This window comes from Aquarana catesbeiana, linkage group LG05, assembly GCF_042186555.1.
Source record: "Aquarana catesbeiana isolate 2022-GZ linkage group LG05, ASM4218655v1, whole genome shotgun sequence".
Lineage (NCBI taxonomy): Eukaryota > Metazoa > Chordata > Amphibia > Anura > Ranidae > Aquarana > Aquarana catesbeiana.
Window position 1 is genome coordinate 209264582 of NC_133328.1, and position 27373 is coordinate 209291954.

General features: G+C 43.9%; 1 protein-coding gene across 2 annotated transcripts in view; it reads left to right on the forward strand.

Annotated features, from left to right (window-relative positions):
• Positions 1 to 737: 737 nt before the first annotated feature.
• The window catches only part of CDK13 (cyclin dependent kinase 13), a 92724-nt gene continuing 66088 nt past the window's right edge, over positions 738 to 27373 (forward strand). Inside the window, exons 1-3 of one of the 2 annotated variants that reach the window (XM_073630527.1) lie at positions 738 to 2155; positions 18360 to 18944; positions 24175 to 24243. In XM_073630527.1, coding sequence (XP_073486628.1) covers positions 1221 to 2155; positions 18360 to 18944; positions 24175 to 24243 — 1589 coding nt within the window. In that variant the 5' untranslated portion in view covers positions 738 to 1220. The remainder of the gene's footprint in view (positions 2156 to 18359; positions 18945 to 24174; positions 24244 to 27373) is intronic. The other variant, XM_073630529.1, reaches the window with a different exon arrangement.

Here is a 27373-nt window from a genome sequence, read left to right on the forward strand (position 1 = left end):
GTCAGCACTGCGGAGCGCTAATCACAAGCGGTGAGACATTCGGGGTTATTTACAAGAGCAAATCGCTGTAGATCCGAGGGGGACATGCAAGGAGAATAAAAAACAGCATTTTAGCTTGAACATGATTGGATGATAAAATCAGCAGAGCTTCCCCTCATTTCAGATCTACGGCGACTGCACTTCCAAGTGCACTTTGCACTTGTAGTGCAAAGTGGATTTGCCTTTCGTAAATAACCCCCAATGTCTTGATGCGTGGCTACAGAGATCGGGAAATGTCTCACTGCTTGCGATTAGCGCTCCCAGTGCTGACTTCCTGGTGGGCTCTGCACGTGCTGTTTGTGAACACGTCTGAGCTCATCTTTAGCAGTAGCTAAAGTAATGTAATGCCATATCACAAAAAATGGCCTGGTCAGGAAAGGGGGGGGGGGGGTTGGGGGTAAACTTTCCGGAGGGGACTTGGTTAAGTAAATGAACTCCAAGGATTCCCTCACTCTGGAGGGATTTCCTCTCACTTCCTGTTTTGGCTGCAGGACAGGAAGTGAAGGAAAATCTCCTCAGTGGGAGACCTTTGGGGGGCGGAGAGAGAGGGTATAACCTTTGTATTCAAAATAATAATTTAAAAAAAGTGTTGCCTTTAGTAATGAGCTAAGAAGTAGAGGGCTGCCTCCTGTGTTGGGAGGGAAGACTATGAGGTAAACAGAAAGTTGTGCGAAAGTGAAAGCAGAAGGGCCCCCCCTCCTTGCAGTGCCCCCCTGTGTATGAGGTGACACCTCACTAGCCCTGTCCTGCCATGCCAGTGACTTTCCTCCAGTGAGCGGGCTCTCCCCTCCCTGCCATGTGCCGGAGTGGGAGGTGTGTGTGCAGATGATGGAGCCGGCTGGACTTCCTTGTTTAGCTTTGCCCCAGTAGCAGGCCTGGCTCCTCACCATGAAGACGGTGGGCCCGGCCCGGCTGACATAGGAAGTGTTAGCACCGTGTGTTGTTCGCAGCGTGGACGGCTCTGGGATCTGCTATCTGACTGACTGAGCGACCATGGGCTGAGTACGGAGCGGACACCACAGAGTCCCGGATGAAGAAGTTTCAGTCATGGCTGTGCTGAGCTCCGTCAGTGCGGATCGTTGTTAAGCCTTGTATACGGACATGAGCGGGTTCGGTGCGGAGTGAGCCGCAGACAAGTGATTGGTCACTGTGAGGGGGACTCCGGGGGACAAAGGCTTGGCATGTTCTCTCCTCTGTGCCCCCCTATGCCCGGGGGCTCTTCTCTCAGCCAACCCCCCGCCCCAGCCCTGTCCACCTCGTCCTCAGCCGCCTCCTCCGTGTCCGGACACCGCCACAGGCCCCGGGAATCGTCCGGGAAGCGGAGGAAAGAGCGGCACGGCAAAAGGAAACGGAGGCCCGAAGAGGCCACTATGGGCCTGATGGAGGAGGGAGAAGTGCCAGCTGTCCCTCGGGGAGCCCGGCACCATAGAGACAGAAAGAAGAGGCAGAGAGAACGTAGGAACCTGCTCAGGAAGGTCGGCACTCTGCACAGCGCCCCGGTGGAATACGACGACGTCAGTTCGCTGTCCGAAGGCGAGCAAGGCCAGGAGTCTTCCTTCACCCCGGCGCTAGGCCTCATCCCATCCCCGGCCTCCGATAGATGCCCCTCGCCGCCTATGCTGCACCAGACGCCGCTGCCGCTTCTACGCCAGGCCGGGGTCTCTGACCGGAGCGGCCGGAGGAAGAGGCGAAGGCAGGAGTCGGCTCCCAGGAACGATGGCCGGGGAGGAGGGCGGACCGAAGACAGGAGGAATAGGCAAGCCGCGGGGAACCTGTTGCTCCCCGCCGAACCTCTAATGCACGCTCAGCCCTGGAGGCCTCAGGAGGAGTCCGCCAAGAGGACAGAAGTCAGGGCCGCGGCCTCGCACAGGCCGAAGAGAGAGGAGGCCGCCGCGGCCTCGTACAGCAAGCAGACGCCCAAGGCCTACAGAGGGGACCGGGGCTCGTCCAGGGCCTCGCCCCAAGGGAACCATCGCAAGAAATCGGCCAGCCCGGCTCGATCACCCAGTCCTGGTTACAGCGGACACCGGCTAGGGCGCCGATCTCCCACCTATGAGAGGACGGACACTTCTCCGGGCCGCCGGAGATCCCGGAGCCCGTACAGCCCGGTCACTAGGTGAGCCCCGCTCCTTCCATACAACGTTTGGGGGGATGATTACAGGCCATGGCAGGTACTGGGGTCATCACGTGTGTCCTGCTGTCTGTCACCTGCTAGGATCTTACATTGTATCTTAGGGCTCATTCACACAAGGTGATTTGTCTGTATGCCCTGTGGATTCACTTCTCTAAAAAAAAAAGTAGGACATTTTTTGCACAGTTCAGGTCATTTCGATGCACTGTTAAGCAGGCCATATAGATGATTGCAATTTCTTTCCTTGCACCATGGGTGGAAGGAAGGAAAATGGCAAGATTCCCTCAACACAGTCAGACTCAATTCACACTTGAGCAACTCCGATCTGATTTTACACTCTCCGTATCAAAAGTCACATCAAAGTAGTGTAGGCACCTTTTCAAAGATTTGAACAGATGCCATTGAAAAGAATGGGCCTGCAACTTTTCATGGGACTTTGGTGGCGCATGACAAGCCACACAAGTGTGAATGGAGCCTAAGCCTTCGTTCAAATTGGAGCACCTTGTCATGTGATTTGACAGGTCAAAAAGCATGACAAGTCACATCCTATTGCCGGCAATCACATTGTTCACTGACTTTGCTGTGCCGCATCATTAGAAAAGTAGTACATGCACTACTTTTGGCAATTTCGGGTGCGTCTTGAATAGACATCTGTGCATAAAGCTGCACAGATGTCTTCAAAGTCACACCCAAAGTCACACTAACATGCGGCTTTGAAATTGTGTGTTTTTTTTTTCTTTTTTAGATGAAGTTACACAATTTCAAAGCCGCACTCGATGTGAACAAGGGCTCAGTCTTAATGGGGGAATCCCTCCCGCAGAGCTAATGTGTCCTGCGGTCAGGGAGCCTTCCTGGCTGGCAGAACAAAAGGGTTACTTATAGAAGCTATAGATCCCAATAACAATCGCATATAAAAAAAATCCAACAGGCTGGTTGTAATGAAGTCATCCCATTGATTGACTTAGGTACAGCCAGCCTGCCCATAGGTGGATTGAATCTCAGCCGGTCTCTGCTGAACGGGCCAAGATAGGATTCATCTATGGCTGGCTTTGGGGCTAATTTACATCAGCTTCTGATCTCAGCGCATCACACTGTTCACTTCCTTTTTTTTTTTTTTTTTTTAAACAGACTTTATTGAAATCTCACACAGACATGTCATAAAGTTCAATTGGCCATCGCACTATGTAAGGTAGTGGGTTGCCCTGTGCTGTGCTGCGTGCAGTAATATTTTTTTTTTTTTTTTTTGCAGCACACACCACCCCAATGCAGTGATGTGAATGGGGCACACAGGAGACAGCATTTTGCCTTGTCATGTGGTGGGACTGTGCTACGGGTGGCCACCCAACGCAGTCATATCGCATCTGGTATGAATATACCCTAATACATCACAATGCACTGGCACATAATGGCATATATATATATATATATATATATATATATATATATATAAGAAAATTGCTGGTGTGAATGAGCCCTAATTTCAAATGTTATTTTTTAAGGATGAGTACATGTTAACACTTTCCAGCTCCTCCTGGCCACCCTTTAAAATCTACAGCCTGTTTCACACAGGTTTCAGCTTGTATAAGAGTAAGGATGAGCTCCGGCATGTTGGCACACTCCACGTGCAGAGCCCGCCAGGAAAGTCGGTACGTCGCTGCGCAAATCACAGGCAGTGAGACATTTCCCGATCTCTGCAGCCACACAAATCGGGAAAATGTCTCACTGCCTGTGATTAGCGCAACGCCATACCGACTTCCTGGAGGGCTCTGCACGTGGAGTGTGCGAACATGCCAGAGCTCATCCTTATATAAGGGCAGTGTGAACAGCAAGCTTTGACAAAGCATTTGCAGAACTTTCAGCAAGATTTGTTGATGCTTTTAAATTACCATTCAGCTTCAATTTGTAAATATTAAACACAGATCCTAATGGGTGTGTTGATTTCTGCTTTAGGCAAGCTGCTAGCAGGCTTCAGCACTCTTTGAAGCATGCTGAAAGCCTACTAGCAGCTTGCCTAAAGTGACAAACAACACTCCCATTAGGATCTGTTCAACATTTACAAACTGGAGTTGAATGGTAATTTTAAAAGCATCAACAAAACTTGCTGAAAGCTCTGCAAATGCTTTGTCAAAGCTTGCTGTTCACACTGCTCTTATACAAGCGGAAACCCGTGTGAAACAGGACTAACTCCAGCTTTGCTATTTTAAATAGTTTATTTGGGCTAAGCTGGTCCAGGTGAACTATTTCCTTTACTAATTGCTGCAGCTGCTGTCAGCGTAGTATAAACTGTATGCAGTGCTGTGTTTCAGTTGCTACATGGGAACTTCCCACGTTCTGTTGGAACAAAAGTGAGTTTGGCTGAGCCCTGCTCACAGAAGCTTTGTATTTATCCATAAATAAAAGGCTTTCCCCTGAATGGCTGAGGTGGAGATTTGGGCAGATGATATCACAATAGATATCCACCTCAGCCAATCAGAGGTATTCCTTGATAAAAATACAAGGCTACCCGTGAATGACAAAGCAGTGCCAAACTCGGTTTTGTTCCAGGACCGAGAACCCTCCATACCGTTGCTGGAAGACTGTGCTGCAAACTGTGTGTAGCTAATGCTACGTACGATTTATAGTGCTGATAGCCACAGCAATTATTTAAAGTGATACAGCTGGAATTGGGCTTTAAGTGGATTTTAATGCCAGGAGGCAGAACAGACTTCTTGATCACATAATCACTGGGATTGGCTGTCACAGTGGTCACATGATCAGGAGCCTGTCTTTGACAAACACTGTCACTGTGCTGGAACTAACAGCACAATGAGTGTGCTCTCGACAGAGAAACCTCATTCCTGCATGTGTGGGCGTTAAAACCCACCCTCCCTGCTGCCACACTTATGCATTACATGGTCAGCACGAGGTCAAGAAGGAACTTTACTCCCATTTATGCTCCCCCCCCCCATTTTCCTTGTCTGCTGGTTGTCCTAAAATCTATACTCGTACACCCAGGGAATCTACCGTTGTCTGGTGTAAAACACTGCCCCATGCTGGTTCCTGCGCTGCCATTTTCTCTTTTCATGTTATCAGGGGTGGAAGCGCGGTTGTCTCTTTCTGGAACTTGCAGCAGACCCCCCAGTGACATGCCACAGCGCATGCACAGTGTTGTGCATGCCCCAAAGTTCCCTGGGATAAGTGACATGGTATATTAGGAGGCTGCAGGAAGCTGTCTGATGTCATCCTCACCTAGGTTAGAAAAAAGGAAGTGCAGGGTCAGGTCTTGTAAAGAAAAAGGTATTTCAAAATAAAACCCCTCAAAAAATAAATGTCCAATTGTGTAACAGGAAGGAAGAGGAGGAAATTGGTGTAACGTTGTTGCGGAGGGTGAAGGTCCGCTTTAAAACAATGTTCACTTATTTTTTTTGCCCTGACCTAACTGACACCACCCTCACTCTTCACAGATGTATACTTACCGAGATTCGGTGGTTGCAGCTTCCCGTGATTGTTTACATCTGGTGCCGCAAGTCCTCGCTGTCCTGGCGGTGCCTGTGCAGTACCGCCTCACAGATTTCAATGGGGCTCACTTACATTCGCCTCCACCCCCAGGAGACAAAGGTAAACAACTTCCATAGAAGTTTGTGGGGACAGTGAGGACTTGTGATGCTCTATGTAAACACACTGGAAATTGCAGCTGATTTCAGTACAGTAAGTATACCTCTGTTGAGGGGGAGGGTAGGATTGGTTAAGTTGGGGCATAAAGGGTAAGTGCATTTATTTGAAAGAAAAACAGAAAATCACAGCGCTAACATAAAAAAAACCCCTTCAAAAAGCAGCAGTTTAACTGTGAGATATTCACAACAAGTTAAAAACTGCGCTATACCATAAATGAAAAAAATGCATCGAAATCAATCAGTGCAAAGAATAGATACAAATTAGCATCAAATTGCTTCTACTCATAAATGTGCAAAATGATAGTAAAGTCCATAAACTCAGAAATCTGGAAAGTCTATTATGGAGATGGGAAGAGTCCCCCAATAATTCTTCTTTAAAACCAGCGTGAAAAGGTAGGAAATAAGAACACCCCTCAGTGATCCTCCACTACCTAAAATATGTGCTTACCAGATTGCAAGCACAACAAGCACGTATATGAACCCAACTCGGTGTGCGGCTAGCACTGGAGCAATCCTCTGGACAACGTAATGGAGGGTAACCAAGCACATAATAGGCTGTATCCGGATGTCCCGCTAGTGATAGAACGTCCCTCTCTCTATCATTGGCAGAACTCTGCCCATAGGACGGGGAAAGATTGGATGTCCTTGGTGTGATCAGATGTGTATGGATCCCATAAGGCAATGGGATCAATACACATCTGATCACACCAAGGACATCCATCTTTCCCCGTCCTATGGGCAGAGTTCTGCCAATGATAGAGAGAGGGACTTTCTATCACTAGCGGGACATCTGGATACAGCCTACTACGTGCTTGGTTACCCTCCATTACGCTGTCCAGAGGATTGCTCCAGTGCTAGCCGCACACCGAGTTGGGTTCATATACGTGCTTGTTGTGCTTGCAATCTGGTAAGCGCATATTCTAGGTGGTGGAGGATCACTGAGGGGTGTTTTTATTTCCTACCTTTTCACACTGGTATTTATTTTAAAGGACAGATATCCTGTAAACTTCAGATAGAGTAAGGAATAGTTAGAAACCTCATGAGGTTCTCACTTTCTAATGTGTATACATCAGAGCAATGGAAAAGAAATCTCTGCAAAGTCGGGGTAAATTTCTTCTCTTTAGATGTAACTGGAAAACATTTTCCCATTGGAAGATTCCTCTCAACCTTCAGTTCTGTGACAACTTTTTACATTTTGTGTTTCCCATTGCTTTCTGTTCTGAAGACAGTGCTCACAAGGTCAAATATAAAAGGTGATACTCCCCAGCTGGTACACAGACAGTAATAATAACCCAGCAGCTCTGAGATTCTAACCTTTTGCCACTCTATCGAAAATGAAAACATCACTTTTGGCTATGCATGCACTTTACTGTCATTTTATTATCTAATAGCTCTTGATGACATCATGTTTGTTCAGCTGTCACCTGCTTTGCAGTAGTGATGTCATGTTTTGTAAATGTAGAACCCCATTTCTAACAGATATTGCTGCCCAAATTGTCAGAATAAAATTTCAGTAAATAAATACAGCTGTGTTTAAAGGAGACTTCATGCAGGAATAATTATTTTCACCATTTCAACCCTCCCTACTCTGAAAAAGTTCACTTTTTTCCCCTGCATTTAGCCATTTTCTTATTCTCACGGTCGACTTGCCCCCTGCCTCCATTTTTGCCTAGTCAAGAATGACATAAACCTTGCCCTGCAGCCTCCTGGGATATCTACGTCCCATATTCCAGGAGGCAATGACTGAGGCACCACAAAGCATTGGGAGACGGACCTGGTGGCACATTGTTGGGGAAGACTGCAAGCATCCAGAAGGGACAGCTGGCTCCCAGTGAAATGAGAAAGGAAGATGACGCCGCAGGACCTGTTATGCAGCAGCAGAGCTTTATTCCGAACAACCCTGGATTTACTGGGTGTATGTTTATGGAGGATAATCCAGCAAATAAGGTAAGTGGAGACTGAAACAATTTACAGTGCAGTAACAACTGGAGGAGATGACAGTCATCTTTTTTTTTACCTTCCCAATTCATCATGTTTACTGTTCTCCGCTGGCTTTAGGATGCTGCCAAGCACATTGTAATCCCTAACTTGACGACATTTAGTTTGCTCTGTGCATAAAAAAACTGGCATTTTTTTTCATAAAATACTGTTTTCAGCATTGCCACTTAGTTTATACTGTAGCGTTGCTTGTAGTTTCCAGCAAGTGCATGTGTTATCACTTGATAACAGAAAATGCCTGAACCGGGACCGTCGTAGCAAGATCAAAAGATCTGGATTATGAATGGCATGTTAGCACAATTTGCTTGACACTTTTTTGCAGATCATGTTTCCAAGTGTCAGTTTAAACAACTGTTGTTAGGACTAATGTCGATAGCATAAGTTTAACCACTTTAGCTCCAGAAGGTTTACCCCCTTAATGACCAGGCCATGTTTTGCGATACAGCACTGCTTTACTTTAACTGACAATTGTGCGGTTGTGCAATACTGTACCCAAATAAAACGTGTGTCCTTTCTTTCCCCACAAATAGAGCTTTCTTTTGGTGGTATTTGATCACCTCCTGCGGTTTTTATATTTTGCGCTATAAACAAAAAAAGACCGACAATTTTGAAAAATAAACAATATTCTTACCTTTCTGCTGTAAAACACATCCAATAAAAAGAAATGTAAAAAAAACACATTTCTTTATCAGTTTGGACCAATATATATTCTGCTACATATTTTTGGTTAAAAAATCCCAATAAGCATATACTGATTGGTTTGCACAAAACTTATAGCGTCTACAAAATAGGGGATATTTTTATGGAATTTTCATTTTATTTTTTTACTAGTAATGGCAGTGATCAGCGACTTATAGCGGGACTGCGACGGACACTAAGTGACACTTTTTTTGGGGACCAGTGACACCAATACAGTGATCAGTGCTAAAACATATGCATTGTCACGTCCTGTGTGCATGAGCCCTTAGCCTTTGCAACTGCCATGGTGCTGCACATGTGATCTGTTATAACTTCAGTCATTTGATTTGACCGTTCTGTTGAGAGCACAATTAACTGTGACAGTTATCATTCACAACATGCTTTGAATTAATTGTTTTGGGAAACTGTTAAATTGATGGGTTTAGTTCCACTGTAATTAGTCTCATCTACATATAACCTTCAGTTTTCAGCCATCACTCTCCAGGGCTGGTTCTGATTTGATGATCGTGATAAAAATAATTCCTGGCACTGAGACTTTGATTCAGCAGGTTGGTGTTACTGTTATGATAGGTCATAAGTTTCCTAGTGCAAATGTGTTGTACAACCATTGCTTCTGCCATACATACGTCAGTAATAGGTTTTGTAAGTATTTGTCAGATGTTTGTCTTAAAGCGGAGTTCTACTGCTTGTTAAGTTTAATAAAAGTCAGCATCTACAAAAAGTGTAGCTGCTGACTTTAAATAAACAGCCGCTCACCTGTCCCATGGTCCAGGCGATGCGGCCACCCGATGCCTTGCTTCTCTCCGCGATGCCGGCTTTATAAGTGTGGGCACCCGGCTGTGACAGCTTGCGGCTTCAATACCAGGCACGCACTGCACATGCGTGAGTCGCGCTGTGCTCGGTCAGTGGCCAGGCGATCTTCTGGGACCTGTGACGTGTCCCAGAAGATTGCAGGGAGGGAGGAGTCGCCTAGGCGGCCAGAAGGAGGAAGTGTGAAAGGAAGTACCTCTCCAAACCAGGTACCGTATATACTCGTGTATAAGTCAAATTTTTTAGCCCCTTTTTTGGAGCTGAAAGTGCCCCCCTTTGACTTATACACGAGTCACCGCCGTCTGTCTGCATGATCAGCGTGTCATGCAGGCAGACGGCGGCCAGCGTGTGCTGCATAGACTCGGCAGCGGCTCTCAATGTTCAAAAGCCGCGCCTCCTCATCTGTGATAGGCTGTACACTGACTGCCTATCACAGACATTCTCTCATCCTCGTCCGTGGTATGAGGATGAGAGAATGTCCGTGATAGGCTGACCGCTGACTGCTGGGAAATGGAGTTTTTTGGACGAGGAGGAGGCGCGGCTTTTGAACAGTGAATGGCTGAATACTACACGCTGATCGGTGCAGAGCTGCGCACGGAGGATGCACAGGACACAGGTAGGATGCACACACACACACACACGCGCGCGCGCACACACACACACACACACACACACACACAGACACATGCACACAGGTACATATACACATGACACATGCACATATGCACAGGACACATGATACATGCAAAGGACACAGGGAGGTATACAGCTGCAGATGGGCATTGCTGACCCTCTCTTTCCACTTGCAGTAGCTGCTGCATTTCTCACCCTCGTCTTATACTCGGGTCAATAAGTTTTTCCCATTTTTTTGTGGTAAATTAGGGCCTCGACTTATACTCGAGTATATACGGTACCCACTCCCTCCCCCAAAAAATGACGTGCCAATTGTGGCATGTCAGGGGGCGAGGAGGAATTAAAGCGGAAGTTCCACTTTTGGGTGGATCTCCGCTTTTAACTTTACTTGCAAGGTTTACAGTTACTACCAATACAGCTGCCCTATTCTGAAACCTTTTTTATTGTGTATCTAAGGGCAAAATCTGGATAGGGTGGAGAGGGATTACAATATCATTCATGTTTTTATTTCTGCCTGTGCCCTTTAGGGAGAATCACACTCTGTTTGTCATGTTTACCATTATCACTAGGAATGCACCGATACCATTTTTTTTACAGTGAGTATGAGTACTGATACTTTTGCTTTTCGTACTCATTGAAACTAATTACCGATACCTTCTGGTTTGTTTACACTTCAGCTGTCAGCAGTGGATGGTACAAAGCAGTGAAAGGTTATTTGTAAAGGATATATATGTATGTGTGTGTGTGTATGTGTGTATATATATATATATATATATATATATATATATATATATATATATATATATATATATATATATATATATATATATATATATATATATAAAATACTTGTGCAAATGCTTTGTGTCGGCATCAGTACAACCCTAAATATAACTGAAAGTGTAGGAAATGTTCACGTTTTTGGTTGTCAACAGAAGTAGTGGAGAAATCTTCCAATAGGGACACTGGTTCTGGTATTCCAGATGACAACCAGGGTTTCCCTCACTTTGGAGGGATTTCCTCTCACTTTTTGTTTTGGTTATGGGATCGGAAGCAAATCTCCCCAGTGGGACACAGATGGCTAAAACAAACTTAGCAGGGGCTATAACCATTCCTTACACCATCCAGAATGAAAAGAAAAAATATTGGCCTTTAGTTCTATTTATATTGCAAAACTAGTGAAAACAAGGAGTACATCACTGTAAACTCAATGTTTGGGTCATTCAGTTGGTCTCTTCAGACTATCTGCTGTAAACATCTTTTGAAAAAGGGTGGTTGTGTTGGTGATAATGCTGGTGTGACTTATTGGTCATTGTGATGGACAGACAAGTATGTCTTCATGGTACTGTGACTCATGTGAGCACGTTACACTGGGGCTTTAAAGTATGTGTGTGTGTTTTTTGTGTTTTTTTTTTTTTTTTTTGCTGATTTATCTGTTTCCCATAGCTATAGTACCTGGAGAATCTATAGTAGCCAGACATTAAAGATATGTATATTTGGGGGCACTAAAAATAGATTGTAGGACTACAGATTGACACCTGTGTCTTAGTAAGTTCAGTGGTTTTTGTACCTTTTCACTTCATTGCAAAATTGCTTTTGTTTGGAAATGCTATATATTTTGTGTTACTGTTTATCTTATGATGAGCTAGGCTTAAAGTAATATTTAAGTCGTGTGTGTGTGTGTGTGTGTGTGTGTTATTTAAAAAAAAAAGTTATACTTACCTGCTCTATGCAATGGTTTTGCACAGAGCAGCCTCGATCCTTCTCTTCTCGGGTCCCCCGGTGACACTTCTTGCTCTTTATTCCAGCCAAGTGTCCCTAAAGCAAAGAGCTTGCTGTGGGGGCACCCGAGCAGGCTTGCTCCTGATCCGCTACTCTGCGTGTCCATTCAGCTCAGCCCCACCCCATCTCTCTTCTCATTGGCTCACTGGCTGTAAGGAGGGAAAGTCCCTGGAGAGCTGAGGCTGTTGTGCACATCACTGGATCGCGTTGGGGCTCAGGTACTTATTCTAGGGGCTGGGGGACTATTGCATATATGTTTTTTACCTTAATGCATATGCAAAATAAGCTAGGTACACAGCTCGCTTGTCCCCATCAGAGGACAATAGCACAGTGGGGGATAATGCTGCTGCAACATCGCTTGTGTTGGTTTTGTGAGCGGTCAGTTTTGTGTCATTCAACCTGCTGGTCATTATGATGTCCTCCCATGCTCCGCTGCCTGCATACCCCCTGAGGCTTGCATCGACAGTGATCTGTGATTGCTGTGTCCTTCAAATGCAGCTGATCACAGATCGGGGTAAAGAGCCAATCGCCGCGGCTCTTTACCATGTCTCCAATCACAATTTGGATTTGCCAGTTATCTGCAATCCTCCCCTCACGCTGACAACGTGTTTGGGTAGGAGAGCCGAAAACTGGCAAATCCACACAGGGGACACCTGCAGTTACAATCAGGGCACTAATCATCAGTGTCCTGATGATCAGTGCAGCCCCACCAATGCCCACCAGTTGCCATCAGTGATGCCAGTCAGTACCTATTGGTGGTGCATATCAGTAGAGGTGCACCGAATGGAAATTTTGGTGCCGAAACCGAAAATGCAGGATGCACTTGATCAATGCTGCATCTGTCCCCCTAACACAGAGAACTGAGCGATTGAGCACTGTGATCCATAGGAGAAGTACAGCCAAACAAGCTTTGACTGTACTTCTTTTATATCATGAATTTAGATCATTGTGAACTTATTGTCGGCCATTATTAGCAACTATGGTGCAAGAAAAGCTCAGGAAAAATGTATCCCTTTAAATTCTAGGTATGTCTTCACACTGGTCTGTTGCGCTTCCGTTGTAGTGTTAAAAATCCTGCTTGCTGCGTTTTTGGTCAGTTTAAGAAACCGCACCAAAAACATACCTACCCATTGAAATACATTGAAAATGCAGCAAAAATGCATCAATAATACACCCGTGTTACGTTTTTGATCTAGTTTTTGAGTCACAAGACCTATGAAAACCACACCATAAGTACAGTAAAATTGTGGTAAAATCGTGTGCATTTTAGGTTGCATTATCGGCCCCTTTTTCTCATTTTTGGCTGCTGAAATTTCGTGTAGCCTCGTCAGTGAAGGAGAAAAATTAATTATTTATAAAATGTTTTAACAAACTAAGAAAAATTTTTTTTTTCTAGATTTTCGGTCTTTTTTACTTTGTTTAGTAAAAAAAGAAACAACCCAGTGGTGTTTAAAGCGTAACTTCAGTCATATTTTTTTCAACTTTCCATCTATTAAATCTTCTGCCCTTGTTCTAACTGTGGATAGTAAAACATATTTTTTTTCTGCCAGTAAATTCCTTATACAGCCCTCTTCCTGTTTCTTGTCTGGTAAAAAGCCTAGGTTTATGACATCATGCACAGCTCTCACTCTTGTGAGAGTTTGCCAGGAAGGGAGGGGGGGGTCATAAGAGGGCCAATGAGAGCTGCAGAGCTGGAGGTGTGTGTCTGTGTAAATCCAGGAAGTGAACAGGCAGCAGCTTCAGCTGCCCACAGTTTGTGCCGTCCATGCCGTTGCTTCATTTAGTGTGTCGTTACTGGCGGCTCCCGCACACATGCGCGAGAATGACATCATCGCGGCTATTCATACTAGCTCATTATGCCTATGCCTTTGTCTTTGCAGGTTTTTTTTTTTTTATTTGTGGGTTTACAACCACTTTACCACCAAAAGAAAGCTCTATCTGTCTCAAAAAACTTTAGTTTGGGTACAGTGTTGCATGACTGCGCAATTGTCATTCAAAGTGTGACAGCACTGAAAGCTGAAAATTGGCCTGGGCAGGAAGGGGGTGAAAGTGCCCAGGAGGCAAGTGGTTAAACTAGCACTGAGAGAAATATGTAGGGCTAAACTCCTTCTGAAATGCCTGTTACCAGCTTTTCCGTGGCTTTAACTGTTGGCCACTGACCTGTAACAAGGAAAGTCAGAGCAGAGTTGGAGATCCTGGTGGGCACACTTCTCTGGTCCACTGATCTGCTTAAAGTGATACTAAAGTCTTGTTTTTATTTTTGTATAAAAATAACAAACATGTTATACTTACATGCTCTGTGCAGTGGTTTTGTACAGAGCAGCCCGGATCCTCCTCTCCAGTCCCTCTTGGGTGCTCCTGGCTCCTCCCTCCTGCTGAGTGCCCCCACAGCAAGCAGCTTGCTATGGGGGCACTCGAGCCGCATTTCTTTATGTCCATTCAGACATTGAGCTGTGACTCGGCCCCGCCCCCCACTCTTTCCTTATTGGCTCTCTGACTTTGACAGCAGCAGGAGCCAATGGCGCCCGCGGCTGAGTCTTAGACAGCCAGGTTACTTGTACAACATCGCTGGATCGAGATGGTGCTCAGGTAAGTATTAGGGGGGGCGGAGGAGGGGCTGCTGCACACAGTTTTTTTTCTCTTAATGCATTAAAAGTGAAAACCTTCTGCCTTTACAACTACTTTAAGTAGTTAAAGGCCAGAGTCTGTTTTCCTCCATATGTGTTTCCTTTAATAATAGAGCCTTAATTTAGTGGGAATTCAAAATACCAAAAGCATACTGGGAGATTTCTAAATTTACTCTGATCATAAACAGGAATTCAGGATTACATTTATCATGGCAGATAATTGAATAATGTTTTAGTACCATGTTTTTTATATTGATGGCATAAGGGCCCTTTAGACCCCATTCACACAGGGGCAACACGACTTGCAGGTCGCCTCACCGAGGCGATCTGCACACGACTGCCCGGGCGACTTGCAAAACGACTTCTGTATAGAAGTCTATGCAAGTCGCCCCAAGTCGCCCCCGAAGTCATACAGGAACCTTTTTCTAAGTCGGAGCGACTTGCGTCGCTCCCCTTAGAACGGTTCCATAGCACAGAACGGGAGGCGACTTGTCAGGTGACTAGGTCGCCTGACAAGTCGTCCCTGTGTGAATGGGCTCTAAATCATAACAAGAATAGTATCTTTTGGGCCATCTCTGACTTTTGTACGATTTGAGACACTAAGGCTTAATGTACATGGAACGTTTTTACAACCTCTCCTGAACAATTTAACTTGACAGATAGTAACCCATATTTAAAACGTCTTTTTGCCGTGTTTACATACCACGTTTTGCCACGTTTGCGTTTAGAAGCATTTTTTAAAAAAAAAGCCTGTTAACGAAACGTGGCTAAATGTGAGTTACCGCATTTAGCAGCGTTTGGCGCTTGAAATGCCTCTAAACTCAGCTTCTAAACCCATTTTTTGCGTTCCAAAAAAAGCCTCTATGGCCTTATGCACATGAGATGCTGTTAAACGCGCGTTCAGAGGCAGTTGGACACTTTTTTTCAACTGCCCCTGAACTCATTAAGTGTTATCCTATGTGTCCATGTACACAGTCTCGTTTTTAGGCAGTTGCATTTAACCTCGTTTTTCCAGAAGCAAAAAATGGGTTCAGACGCGCCGGTACCGCGTTTAGCCGCATTTGCGTTTTATAAGTGTTTTTAAAGGAACCCTATTTTTTGGACCAGAAAACACAGAAATATGATGGTAAACTGCAGCAGAGAATGACATTTTGCGACCCGACTTTGGGGCCCCATATCTTGGGGCCACTTGGTGCTAGGAACCCCAAATTTGGTGTGCTAACACAGTGGATATGTTGTAGTGTTCCACTGTGTTAGCACACCAAATTTGGGGTTCCTAGCACCAAGTAGCCCCGAGATATGGGGACTCAAAGTCGGGTCACAAAATTTCATTCTCTGCTGCAGAAAAGTGCTTGACATTTTGTGACCAGAATTTGTCGCTCCATATCTCAGGGCCACTTGGTGCTAGGAACCCCAAATTTGGTGTGCTAACACAGTGGAACTAACAATACAACATATCCAAAATAGGGGTTCCTAGCACCAAGTTGCCCCGAGATACGGGGGTCACAAAATGTCAAGCACTTTTCTACAGCAGAGAATGACATTTTGTGATCTGAATTTGGGGCCCTATATCTCGGGGCCACTTGGTGCTAGGAACCCCAAATTTGGATATGTTGTAGTGTTCCACTGTGTTAGAACACCAAATTTGGGGTTCCTAGCACCAAGTAGCCCCGAGATACTGGGCCCCAAAGTTGGGTCGCAAAATGTCATTCTCTGCGCTGCAGACGCTTCTAGACACAAACGCGGCAAAACGGGCATTTCTAAATGCCGGTTTCAGCTTTTAAAAACGTGTTCAGCAGAGTTTTCACCGGCGTCTTGTGTACATGAAGCCTAAACTCAACTGCCTAGAAACTACTTTAACCACTTGCTGCCCGCCGTCATATGACGGCGGGACGGTGCAGCTGTTGTTCTGGGCCTCCGTCATATAATGGCGCATCCTTCCAGGCAGCCCAGGGGGCGCGCCCGCCGCATCGCTCGGGTCCCGGTGCGCGTGCCTGGCGGCCGCAATGTCCGCCGGGCACCCGCGATTGCCCGTTAACTGAGCAGGACCGTGGTTCTGTGTGTGTAAACACACAGATCCACGTCCTGTCAGATGGGAGGAGACCGATGGTGTGTTCCTTGTACAGAGGAACACTGATCGGTCTCCTCCCCTTGTGAGTCCCCTCCCCCCACAGTTAGAATCACTCCCTAGCAACATATTTAACCCTACAGCGCCCCATCCTTGTTAACCCCTTTCAGTGCCAGTCACATTTATACAGTAATCAATGCATTTTTATAGCACGGATCGCTGTATAAATGTGAATGGTCCCAAAAATGTGTCAAAATTGTCCGATGTGTCCGCCGCAATATCGCAGTCACGATAAAAATCGCAGATCGCCGCCATTACTAGTAAAAAAAAAAAAAAAATAATAAAAATGCTATAAATCTGTCCCCTATTTTGTAGACGCTATAACTTTTGCGCAAACCAATAAATATATGCTTATTGCGATATTCTTTACCAAAAATATGTAGAAGAATATGTATCGGCCTAAACTGAGGAAAAAATTTGTTTAAAAAAAATAAATAAATTTGGATATTTATTATAGCAAAAAGTAAAAAATATTGTTTTTTTTCAAACTTGTCACTCTTGTTTTGTTTATAGCACAAGAAATAAAAACTGCAGGGGTGATCAAATACCACCAAAAGAAAGCTCTATTAGTGGGGAAAAAATGATAAAAATTTCATTTGGGTACAGTGTTGTATGACCGCGCAATTGTTATTCAAAGTGCGACAGTGCTGAAAGCTGAAAATTGGCTTGGGCAGGAAGGGGGTGAAAATGCCCTGTATGGAAGTGGTTAAACGACCCTGTGTACATGTACTGATAATGTAACATAGAGGAGAGTTCAGGAGCAGTTGAAAAAAATGCCCAACTGCTCCTAAACGTCCGTTTCCCAGCAGCAGTGTACATGAGGTCTAACTGGCAACAAGCATGCAAGTTGGAAAGTCAGAGCTCTCAAGATTCATACTTGTTTTAGGTTAGGAAAGTGCTGACGTGTCGCTCAGTGCAGGTTTTTATTTGATTCATGCATTTCAAAGGTACTGTCTTATTTTTCTAGTTCACCTATTACTATGTGTACTCAGATTTTATAATTTTTACCTTTTGACATTTTCATTGACCAAATTAACACTGATCTGTTTCGGGGTTTCTTACCTGGAGATCCTGCCATTATCCGTATTTCTGTTGCAGGCTGACAACTCTAAACCACTGCCTACCACTGACCGCAGTAAACATGCAGATCAACCACAGTGGTTAAATGGTTAGCGCCTTTGCCTAACAGCACTTGGGTCGTTGATTCGAATCCCAACCACGACGCTACCTGATTGGGTTTTGCGTCTTCTCCCTGTGCCTACACGTGTTTCCTTCCACACTCCAATGACATGCTGGCAGGTTCATTGTCTCCTACGGCGCTATAAAAGTAACTGAAATAAAATCAACTGCCTGTTTTTACCTGCTGGCAGCAAGATCCTGTGCAAAAAGTACTCTGCACTCTGTATGCATGGAACGTCGTTTGAGCAATATTTCCAAGCATACAGTGTAACTGGCCTCCAATTGGCTGCCACTGCTGCTCCTCTATCCGTTTACTGACATATAATGCCTCCTCACTGTCTGTCATATATCCTCTGAAAAGCTCTTTGGAGGGTGAAACTAGCGTAAAGGAACCTGCATGGTTCAAGAACATTGCGTTTGGTATACAAGATATTAACACTGTGGCCTATCAATTAAGGCACAAAATAAAGGAAACAGCTTTGGCATCTAAGTATAGTGTCGGTGGCTTGTAGATTTAAAGGTGTTGTTTAACTACAGTCTCTTAAGCCATGCATGTATTTTAGACAACACCACGTGTTGCTCATTATTGCTTTTCAAGGGGAATCAAACTTTTAAAAAAACAAAACACATTTATCACTTTGGTAACAGTATTTACTTTGTATTATTTTTTTTTTCGATAGGAGGTCTGCAAGGTCAAGGAGCAGAAGTCCTTATAAGTCTCGACGCTCTCGTTCACGAAGTAGACATAGGGTGTCAAGATCGAGAAGCAGACAGTCTAGCATCTCCCCAAGCACCTTGACGCTGAAGAGCAGCCTGGCTGCAGAGATGAACAAAAACAAGAAAGCCAGGGAAGCAGAGGCTGCCAGAGTACTAGCAAAAGCTTCCAGCACCTCCACCCCTACTAAGGGACAGTCAGAGGCTGCCAGCAACTCCCAACAAGCAAATCATGCCAAGGAGCAAAAGAAAACAAAAATAGACAATGCCCCTGCCCCTTCTCCTTCTGTCAAAAGTGACAAAACTAAGGTGAAAACCTTGACTCCAGCACTAACTGTGGATAATAGTGTACAAGCTGATAAATCAGCCAAGTCAAGTGCAAAGGTGAAGAAGATGGACACTGTGAAAGAGGAAGCATCTATTCAGAAAGAGAAAAGCAAAGCACATAAAAGTGTATCAACTGGCTCTGAGAAAACTAAAAGTTCAGGAATGTCGCCAAAAGCACCTTTATCTCTACCTCTTCCGACTGCCCTCTCTAGTGATGCAAATAGGTAAGCAATGAATATAGCCTTTTTTAAATTTCATTGTTTATCTTATATATGTACTTCTTCTTGATCCGCAATCCTTCCATAATGACATAGTATGGGGACCCAGTAAAGGATTGTACCTTGTTTAGTTTTTTTTTTTCCCTCAAAAGGGGACAAATTTAAAATGATTCTAATGTCAATTTTTTTTGTTAAGTTAATGCACTTTGGTGTCCTTTTATGAAAGTGCGGTAAAATACCGCTTTTCAGTTCTCAGGCATTCTCAGAGGAGATCGCTCTCCTCTGAGTGCCTGTTTATGAAAGTGTGTAGATCGCTTCTCATGTTGAGTTGAGGAGCAATCTACAAACGCCAGGAACTCCTGAGAACGGCTCCTCTCACTATAATCTCGCATGATATAGCGGGATTACAGTATGAGGAACCATAAAATACAAAAGTTTAACACAAATCAGCACACATTATTCCCCAACATATTAATAAAATAATAAAGTTAAATTCCCCCTACACAATATACATTAACCTAATTATAAAAAAAACATTGTTTTTATCAATATTTAAAGATCATACATGTCCCTATTTAAATGTGAATGGTGTATAGTAAATGAATGTAATGCACATATGTAATGCAGCTATACACCATTCATATAAATGCAAAATACATTTATAATCATTAAAAAAATAATTTTAATAAAGTATACAAGTATAAATATTTATTAATAAATTAAAATAAAATATATTTCATTATAGATAAACATAAAAATTGATAAACTGGTGCGATGCGAGAACACTGCGAATCCACTGCGGGTTCCCGCATCGCAACGACTCGCATGTCAGTTCACACTGCCATATGCGAATCGCTGGGGAGTGTCAATACATTGTTAACGACACCCCCAGATCAGCTTGCATATCGCGCTGCGAACTGACAGTTCGGACATGAATCGGATCGCATATGTGTGAACACACATGCGATCCGATTCTGGTCCGAACAGAAAAAAGGGTCCTGTGCGTGTTTGCACCGAATGCGGTGCGATATCAGCCATACTATCTGTACAGCTGATATTGCACCGCACAGACATCGCATGTAATGTGAATGGCAGTGTGCTGCGAATAACATGCAATGCCTGTGCGATGTCCGGCATCGCACAAGTGTGAACTGGGCCTAAAAGTTAACAACACCCCCAAATCAGTTCGCATATCGCAGTGCGATCTGCAAACTCTGACAGTAATCGAATCGCATGGGTGTGAACACCCATGCGATCCGATTCCTGCACCATTACATAGTTCGCACTGCGATCTGTGAAATGATCTGGGGGTGTCATTAACTTTACATTGACACCCGCAGTGGTGCGCAGATGTCAATGTAGGTGCGATGTGAAAACCCGCACAGGAATCACGCTGGTTCACGCATCGCACAAGTGTGAACCCAGCCAGAGACGTGAACATCTAAAAAAAAATATATATAGATATATATCTATATATAGATATATATAGATAGATATATAGATATATATATATATATATATAGATATATATATATATATATCTATATATATATATATACATACATACATACATACACTATAAATTCCTATCCTGCTGGTTTTGGGGTGTGTAAGGGTGGGGAAGGTGTGCTCTGACTGTTTGGTGAAAGAAAGAAGTCAAAAGACTTCTTGCTTTCTCCAGAATATCAGCCAGTTTCGTGCTTCTCACTCTGATTCTCCACTTCTGAAATGGTGAATCAGAAAGTGAGAATTCTGCCACAGATCGCCAGTGAGGTGCTGAGATCGCACCTTCATAAACTGGCCGTTTCTGTGAAGTCAGTTACAAATTCTCACTGTGCTGAGATAATCAGCGGAGAACATGTTCTCCGCTGATTATCTCAGTTTCATAAACTGGTAATGAGCTGAGATCAGCGGTGAGACTCGGGATCGCCGCTGATCTCAGTTTCATAAAAGGACACCTTTAACACTTGCCTTTCTCCTCTCATCAATCCAGCGCTTTCCCAGCTGCAGCACCATTCTTCTACTTCCTGGTCTCACAGGAGACACAAGCAGCAGCAGAAGGGCCATAGGCTCCTTCTGCTGTCAGTCAAACTCTTGTGGGGAGGGAGCAGGGGGTGACTTTCCAGTGCTATATGTATGTGTATGGACGCACACAGCCAATGTCGGGAGCATGCCTGCATGAGTCACCCCTTAGCATACAGTTTACTGACGGGGGCACCTAGAGCGGAGGTGCAGACAGCAGCGGTGAGGGGACTTCAGAAGAGCAGGGAAGTATAACCTCTTTTTTGTGTTAATGCAAAAAAAATATCCTTTAGTATCCCTTTTAACAGACTAGACCATTGAGGCCTTTAGTCTTGAATTGGAACATCCGGCAACACATTTTATATTACAGAAAAGTTTGATACTCTGTCTGTCTTGCTGTTGGGGAGTTTTCCCCTCACTTTCTGTTAAGGCACTGGTACAGAAAATAAACCGTGGTCTGCTCTGATTCTTATTGCTTTCTGTATATCTTTATGAAGATTTTTACATCCTTTTTCACATCCTGCCCCAGTGATAATTGTTTTCCCAACTTAAAGCGGAGCACTTCCCAAAAAGGGAAGTATCGCTTGTTCGCCCCCCCCCCCCCCCCAACTGCTACATATGGCACTTTATGTGGGGGAGGGGGGAGTGGGTACCTGGTTTAGACAGGTACCCATTACCACTTCTGGATAAGATTGACATTTCTGGCCCCTCCTCCTTTCCCCACTCCAGCTGCCTTTTCGGACACACGCAAGTCCCGCAAGTCGTCGGGACCATTCGGAAAGCGCAGCAGGAAACCAGCTGTGAAGCCTGAAAGCTTCACTGATGGTTTCCCTTACTTTTTATTTTTATTTATTTTTTTTACAGACTGGAGCTCCTCTTTAATTATAAAGGATTTACGCAAAGCTTTACAATATAAAGAGAGACAATACAGTTATAATATTCCATACAAGGGTGTTTGGAAGGCCCTGCTAGTGAGAGCTTACAAATAAAGAAGCACAGTTTTTAACAGCTTGAAGTGATTGTAAGGCTTTGTGTTTTATTTTTTTTTTAAATAACAAACATGTCATACTTACCTCCACTGGACAGCTCATTTTGCACAGAGTGGCCCCAATCATCCTCTTCTGGGGTCCCCTGGCAGCTCTCACGTCTTCTTCCCTCATCAGACAACGCCCTAGGAGAAGCACTCTCCCGGGGGATTACCTTGCAGGCACGCTCCCGAGTCCAGCATTTGTGTCCATATGACTGACTGATGCAGGGCCTGACTCGGCCCTGCATCATTGGATTTGATCGACAGCAGCGAGAGCCAATGGCTGCGCTCCTATCAATCCATCCAATCAAGAGCCGGGACCTCGTGCAGAGTTGGAGAGCGCCTCTCCGCCGAGGAAATTTACGGGGCTCAGGTAAGTAAAACGGGACTGGTCACTGCCAGAAGTTTTTTCACCTTAATGCATAGGATACATTAAGGTGAAAAAACACAAGGGTTTACAACCCCTTTTAAGCTCTGGAAGATTTTAACCTCTTCAGAAACAGTCCATTTTTTACTTTTCTGCACTGCGCTACTTGCAATTGTGCAGTCATGCAACGCTGTACTCAAATTAAAATTTATATAATCTTTTTTTTCACATAAATAGAGCTTTCTTTTGGTGGTATTTAATCACCACTTGGTTTTTTATTTCATAAGTGCAAAAAGACCAAAAATTTGTAAAGAAAAAAACACCCAATATTTTTTACTTTTTTTATAAGACATAATACTTATAAGACATAAGAACATGAAGTTAAGCAAGCTGCGGGAGGCAGTGGAGGACAGAAGAGCCTGGTGCGCTATGGTCCATGAGGTCACGAAGAGTCAGACACGACTAAACGACTGAACAACAACAACAAGACATATCCAATAATGTACAATGCAAAATGTAAAAAATCTAATTTATTCATAATTTTAGCCAAAATGTTTTCTGTTACATGTCTTTGGTAAAAAAAAAAAAAAAAAAAATCACAATAAGTGTATATTGATTGGTTTGCCTGAAAGTTATAGCGTCTGCATATGATGGTGTGTGTGTGTGTGTATGTGTGTATATATATATATATATATATATATATATATATATATATATATATATATATATATATACACACACACACATACATACTGTACATACATACATACACTGTTTTTTTTTTTTTTATACTAATGACACTGGCAGGGAAAAGGTTAACAACTGTGCTGTTTTTAGTAAGCAATGTGCCGGTTTTTAGTCCCAGCTTTGCAGGGAGAAAAAAAAAACGTCACAATCGCTGCTGTCTGTAGAGAGCTCTCTTCTGTCATTCACTCAGTCAATCAGTGAGTTTCAGCCATAAATCATTGGCCAGGACCCAGCTTAATGAATTGAACCTAGTGTATTGCAAAAAGATGGGCCCGGTTGGTGGATGTGCGGAGTAACACACCATATTGTTCTTCATCTTTGATGCAGAGTTTCAGAATAACAAAAAAAAAATACTTACCCTATAGATCATCATCCTCCGCAGTCAGAGCTGAAAACAATGTTGTTTATGGCAAAAAAAACATACTTTAACCACTTATGGACTGCCCCACGTACATTTACTGCGGCAGGGCGGCCCTTATGAGCAAAATCACGTACCTGTATGTGATCGCTGTTGTCTCAGGGGGGCTCTGTGATTGGACCCGCCGATCGTTCAGAGGAGAGACAGAACGACGGGTACACAAAGCAGACCGCCGTTCTGTGAGGGGGGAAAATGGAGATTTTGTGTTTCTGCTATTCCCCCCACAGTTAGAAAGCACTCCCTAGGAGCACATGTAGCGCTTTGATCGCCCCTGATGTTAACCCCTTTCCTGCCAGTGTCATTAATACAATGACAGTGCATTTTTTTTTTTTTTAGCACTGATCACTGTATTGGTGTCACTGGTCCCCAAAAAGTGTCACTTAATGTCAGATTTGTCGGCCGCAATGTCGCAGGCCTGCTAAAAATCGCTGATCTCTGCCATTACTAGTGAAAACTATAACTATAACTTTTGCGCAAACCAATCAGTATACGCTTACTGGGATTTTTTTTACCAAAAATATGTAGCAGAATACATATTGGCCTAAACTGATGAAGAAATTAAATTATTTTTTTTTTTACTTGATGTGTTTTATAGCAGAAAGTAAAAAATATGTTTGTTTTTTTTTCAAAATTGTCGGTCTTTTTTGTTTTATAGCGCAACAAATAAAAACCACAGAGGTGATCAAGTACCACCAATAGACAGCTCTATTTATGGGAAAAAAAGGTACCTAAATTTTGTTTGGATACAGTGTCGCATGACTGTGCCATTGTCAGTTAAAGCAACGCAGTGCCGTATAGCAAAAAATGGCCTGGTCAGGAAGGGGGTAAAACCTTCTGCAGCTGAAGTGGTTAAAATTTAGTGCACCTGCATCATTATAGAAATTTCAGAGGGCACGAGAACCGCACAATTGCAGAGCGGTTCCCACTGTGGGAGTGATTTCCAGTACATGCGGCATGCCATTAGGATTAATGGCACCCGCACACATCTCTTGCGGTTTTCTGTGCGGCTGGTTCTGCAGCGTGTACATTGAATAAAGAGCCCCCACCACAGAGGTATTCTCTGAACCCACATGTACAAGATGTGAATGGGGCATATGACAACTTTACTCTAAATGCTATGGCACTCCCTAAAGCTGCACAACTTGGTGAAAGATCCCTGGTACTTTAGGACTGGTGTTTTTCACTTCATTTTCTGAAGATCCAGTGGTCTTTATTCTGCCATGTGTCATGATGTGACAAAGGACAGTCAGTTGACATAACTCAAGCACTATTGTTGTTCTTAAGTTAATATTTGAAACCAAAGATCTCCCTACCCATAAGAAGTGACTAATCAAAAAACTATTTTTATATGTCCGCATAGGGCAATCCCTATGATGTAGACAAAAAAAAAAAAAAAACATGGACTGGTTGCTCTTGGGTGAGTTATGTGGTGTTGTGTTACAGTAAACTGATTCTGCTTCATCTGGGGTTACTTTCTATTTGCTTTGCTGCAAAATTTGCAGGGGAGCATCTTGTCAGGTGGTTGGTTAGTGATGCTTTCCTGTTTTGTTGCCTACCTGCAGTGTCACTGGTAGTTTCACAACAATAAGCCTAGGAACTTTAAAGTGTTACTAAACCCACGACAGTAAAATCAGTCTGTATATGCAGTAAAGCATGCTTGTTATACTCACTGTTGAACCTAAGGGGTTAATCCTGTGCATTATGTAAAAAGCCTATTTGATCCTGTCTTCATCGATCCTGCCCTAATTCCACTGTCCCCAATCCATCTCCTGATAGAACAGAGCCTTGGGGGCACTCTGCACATGCCCAGTTTTGTGTGTATTGCTAGAGTTTTTTTTTTTTTTTTTTTTTTTTTGGGAGGGTGCATGTGTTCAGCACATTAACAAAATTAAAAAAGAAAGGGTGGGGTTCATAAGCAACTTACCGCAATTTGGGGGTCACATACCGTCTCACCGTTTAGGTGGGGTCCTTAAAGCAACACAGAACATATGTTAAAGAGGGTCAAAGGCTACCACTCTGGAAAGACGCTTTAACTAGGACCAACCGCGGTATTACAAAATGTGAAACGCCAACACAAAGCGATGTCGAACCGACTCACCACACCAGGCTTGGGATGGAACGCAGATGCAGTGGTAGAGCAGATGAAAAGCTGTCAGCAGGCTGTAGTCATGACAACTTTACATATAGTTTCATAGTAGGTGAGGTTGAAAAAAGACACAAGTCCATCAAGTCCAACCTATGTGTGAGATTATATGTCAGTCTTACATTGTATATCCCTGTATGTTGCGGTCATTCATGTGCTTATCTAATAGTTTTTTGATACTATCGATGCTCCCCGCTGAGACCACCACCTGTGGAAGGGAATTCCACATCCTTGCCGCTCTTACAGTAAAGAACCCTCTACGTAGTTTAAGGTTAAACCTCTCTTCTTTTTAATTTTAATGAGTGGCCACGTGTCTTGTTAAACTCCCTTCTGTGAAAACGTTTTATTCCCTGTTGTGGGATCACCAGTACGGTATTTATAAATTGAAATCATATCCCCTCCCAAGCGTCTCTTCTCCAGAAAGAATAAGTTCAGTGCTCGCAACCTTTCCTCATAACTAATATCCTCCAGACCATTTATTAGCTTAGTTGCCCGTCTTTGTACTCACTCCATTTCCAGTACATCCTTTTCTAGGACTGGTGCCCAGAACTGGACAGCATACTCCAGGTGCGGCCGGACCAGAGTCTTGTAGAGCGGGAGAATTATCGTTTTATCTCTGGAGTTGATCCCTTTTTTAAAGTGGTTGTACACCCACTTTTTTTTTTTTCAAACTAACAACTGCAAGACAAAGGCATAATGAGCTAGTATGCATAGCATACTAGCTCATTATGTAATACTCACCTGAGATCGAAGCCCTCGCTGCGGTGCCCGTACACCGCTCCGACGGCCGTCATCACTCCCAGTTACTTCTGGGTATCACGGCTCCAGCGCTGTGATTGGCCGGAGCCACGATGATGTCACTCCCGCACATGCACGTGGGAGCCGCCGGTAACGGCACACTCACTGAAGCAAACGGCATTGTTCCACAGTGCGCATGTGCCAATGACGTTGGCACATGCAAATACAGGGGATATCTCCTAAACCATGCAGGTTTAGGAGATATCCTGGGTAGCTACAGGTAAGCCTTATTATAATTATTTTTTTGCTCTCCTCCGCTATGTGTCTTTCGTGTTCTATCTTAGCCTCCCTAATTGCACCCTTATATTTCTTGTTGCATTCTTTATAAAGTCTGAATGCTGATGATGATCCCTCAACCTTGTATTTTTTGAAGGCCTTCTCCTTTGCTTTTTTATGCATTTTTACATTGGAGTTAAGCCATCCAGGACTTTTGCTTGCTCTTTTAAATTTATTACCCAATGGGATGCATTGGCTAATGCCCTTCTATAATATTCTCTTAAAACAAACCCATCTCTCCTCCGTGTTCTTTGTTCCTAAGATTTTATCCCAATTCATGCCTTCTAACAAGGTTCGTAGTTTAGGAAAGTTGGCTCTTTTGAAATTTAGTGTCTTTGTATTCCCCTTATGTTTCCTATTTGTGTGATTTATACTGAAGCCAATTGAGCTATGATCGCTGTTTCCCAATGTGTTTTGGGCATGGCCCTTTATCAAATCATCAATTTGATTTGGTAAAGAGCCACACCTGAAACGCATTGTCATAACTACAGCCTGCTGACAGCTTTTTATCTGCTCTACCACCGCATCTGCGTTCCATCCCAAGCCTCGTTGTGGTGAGTCGGTTCAACATCGCTCTATGTTGGTGACGTAACATCCAGCAAGCCACCCGACCACACCAGCTGCACCATCCGGCGGT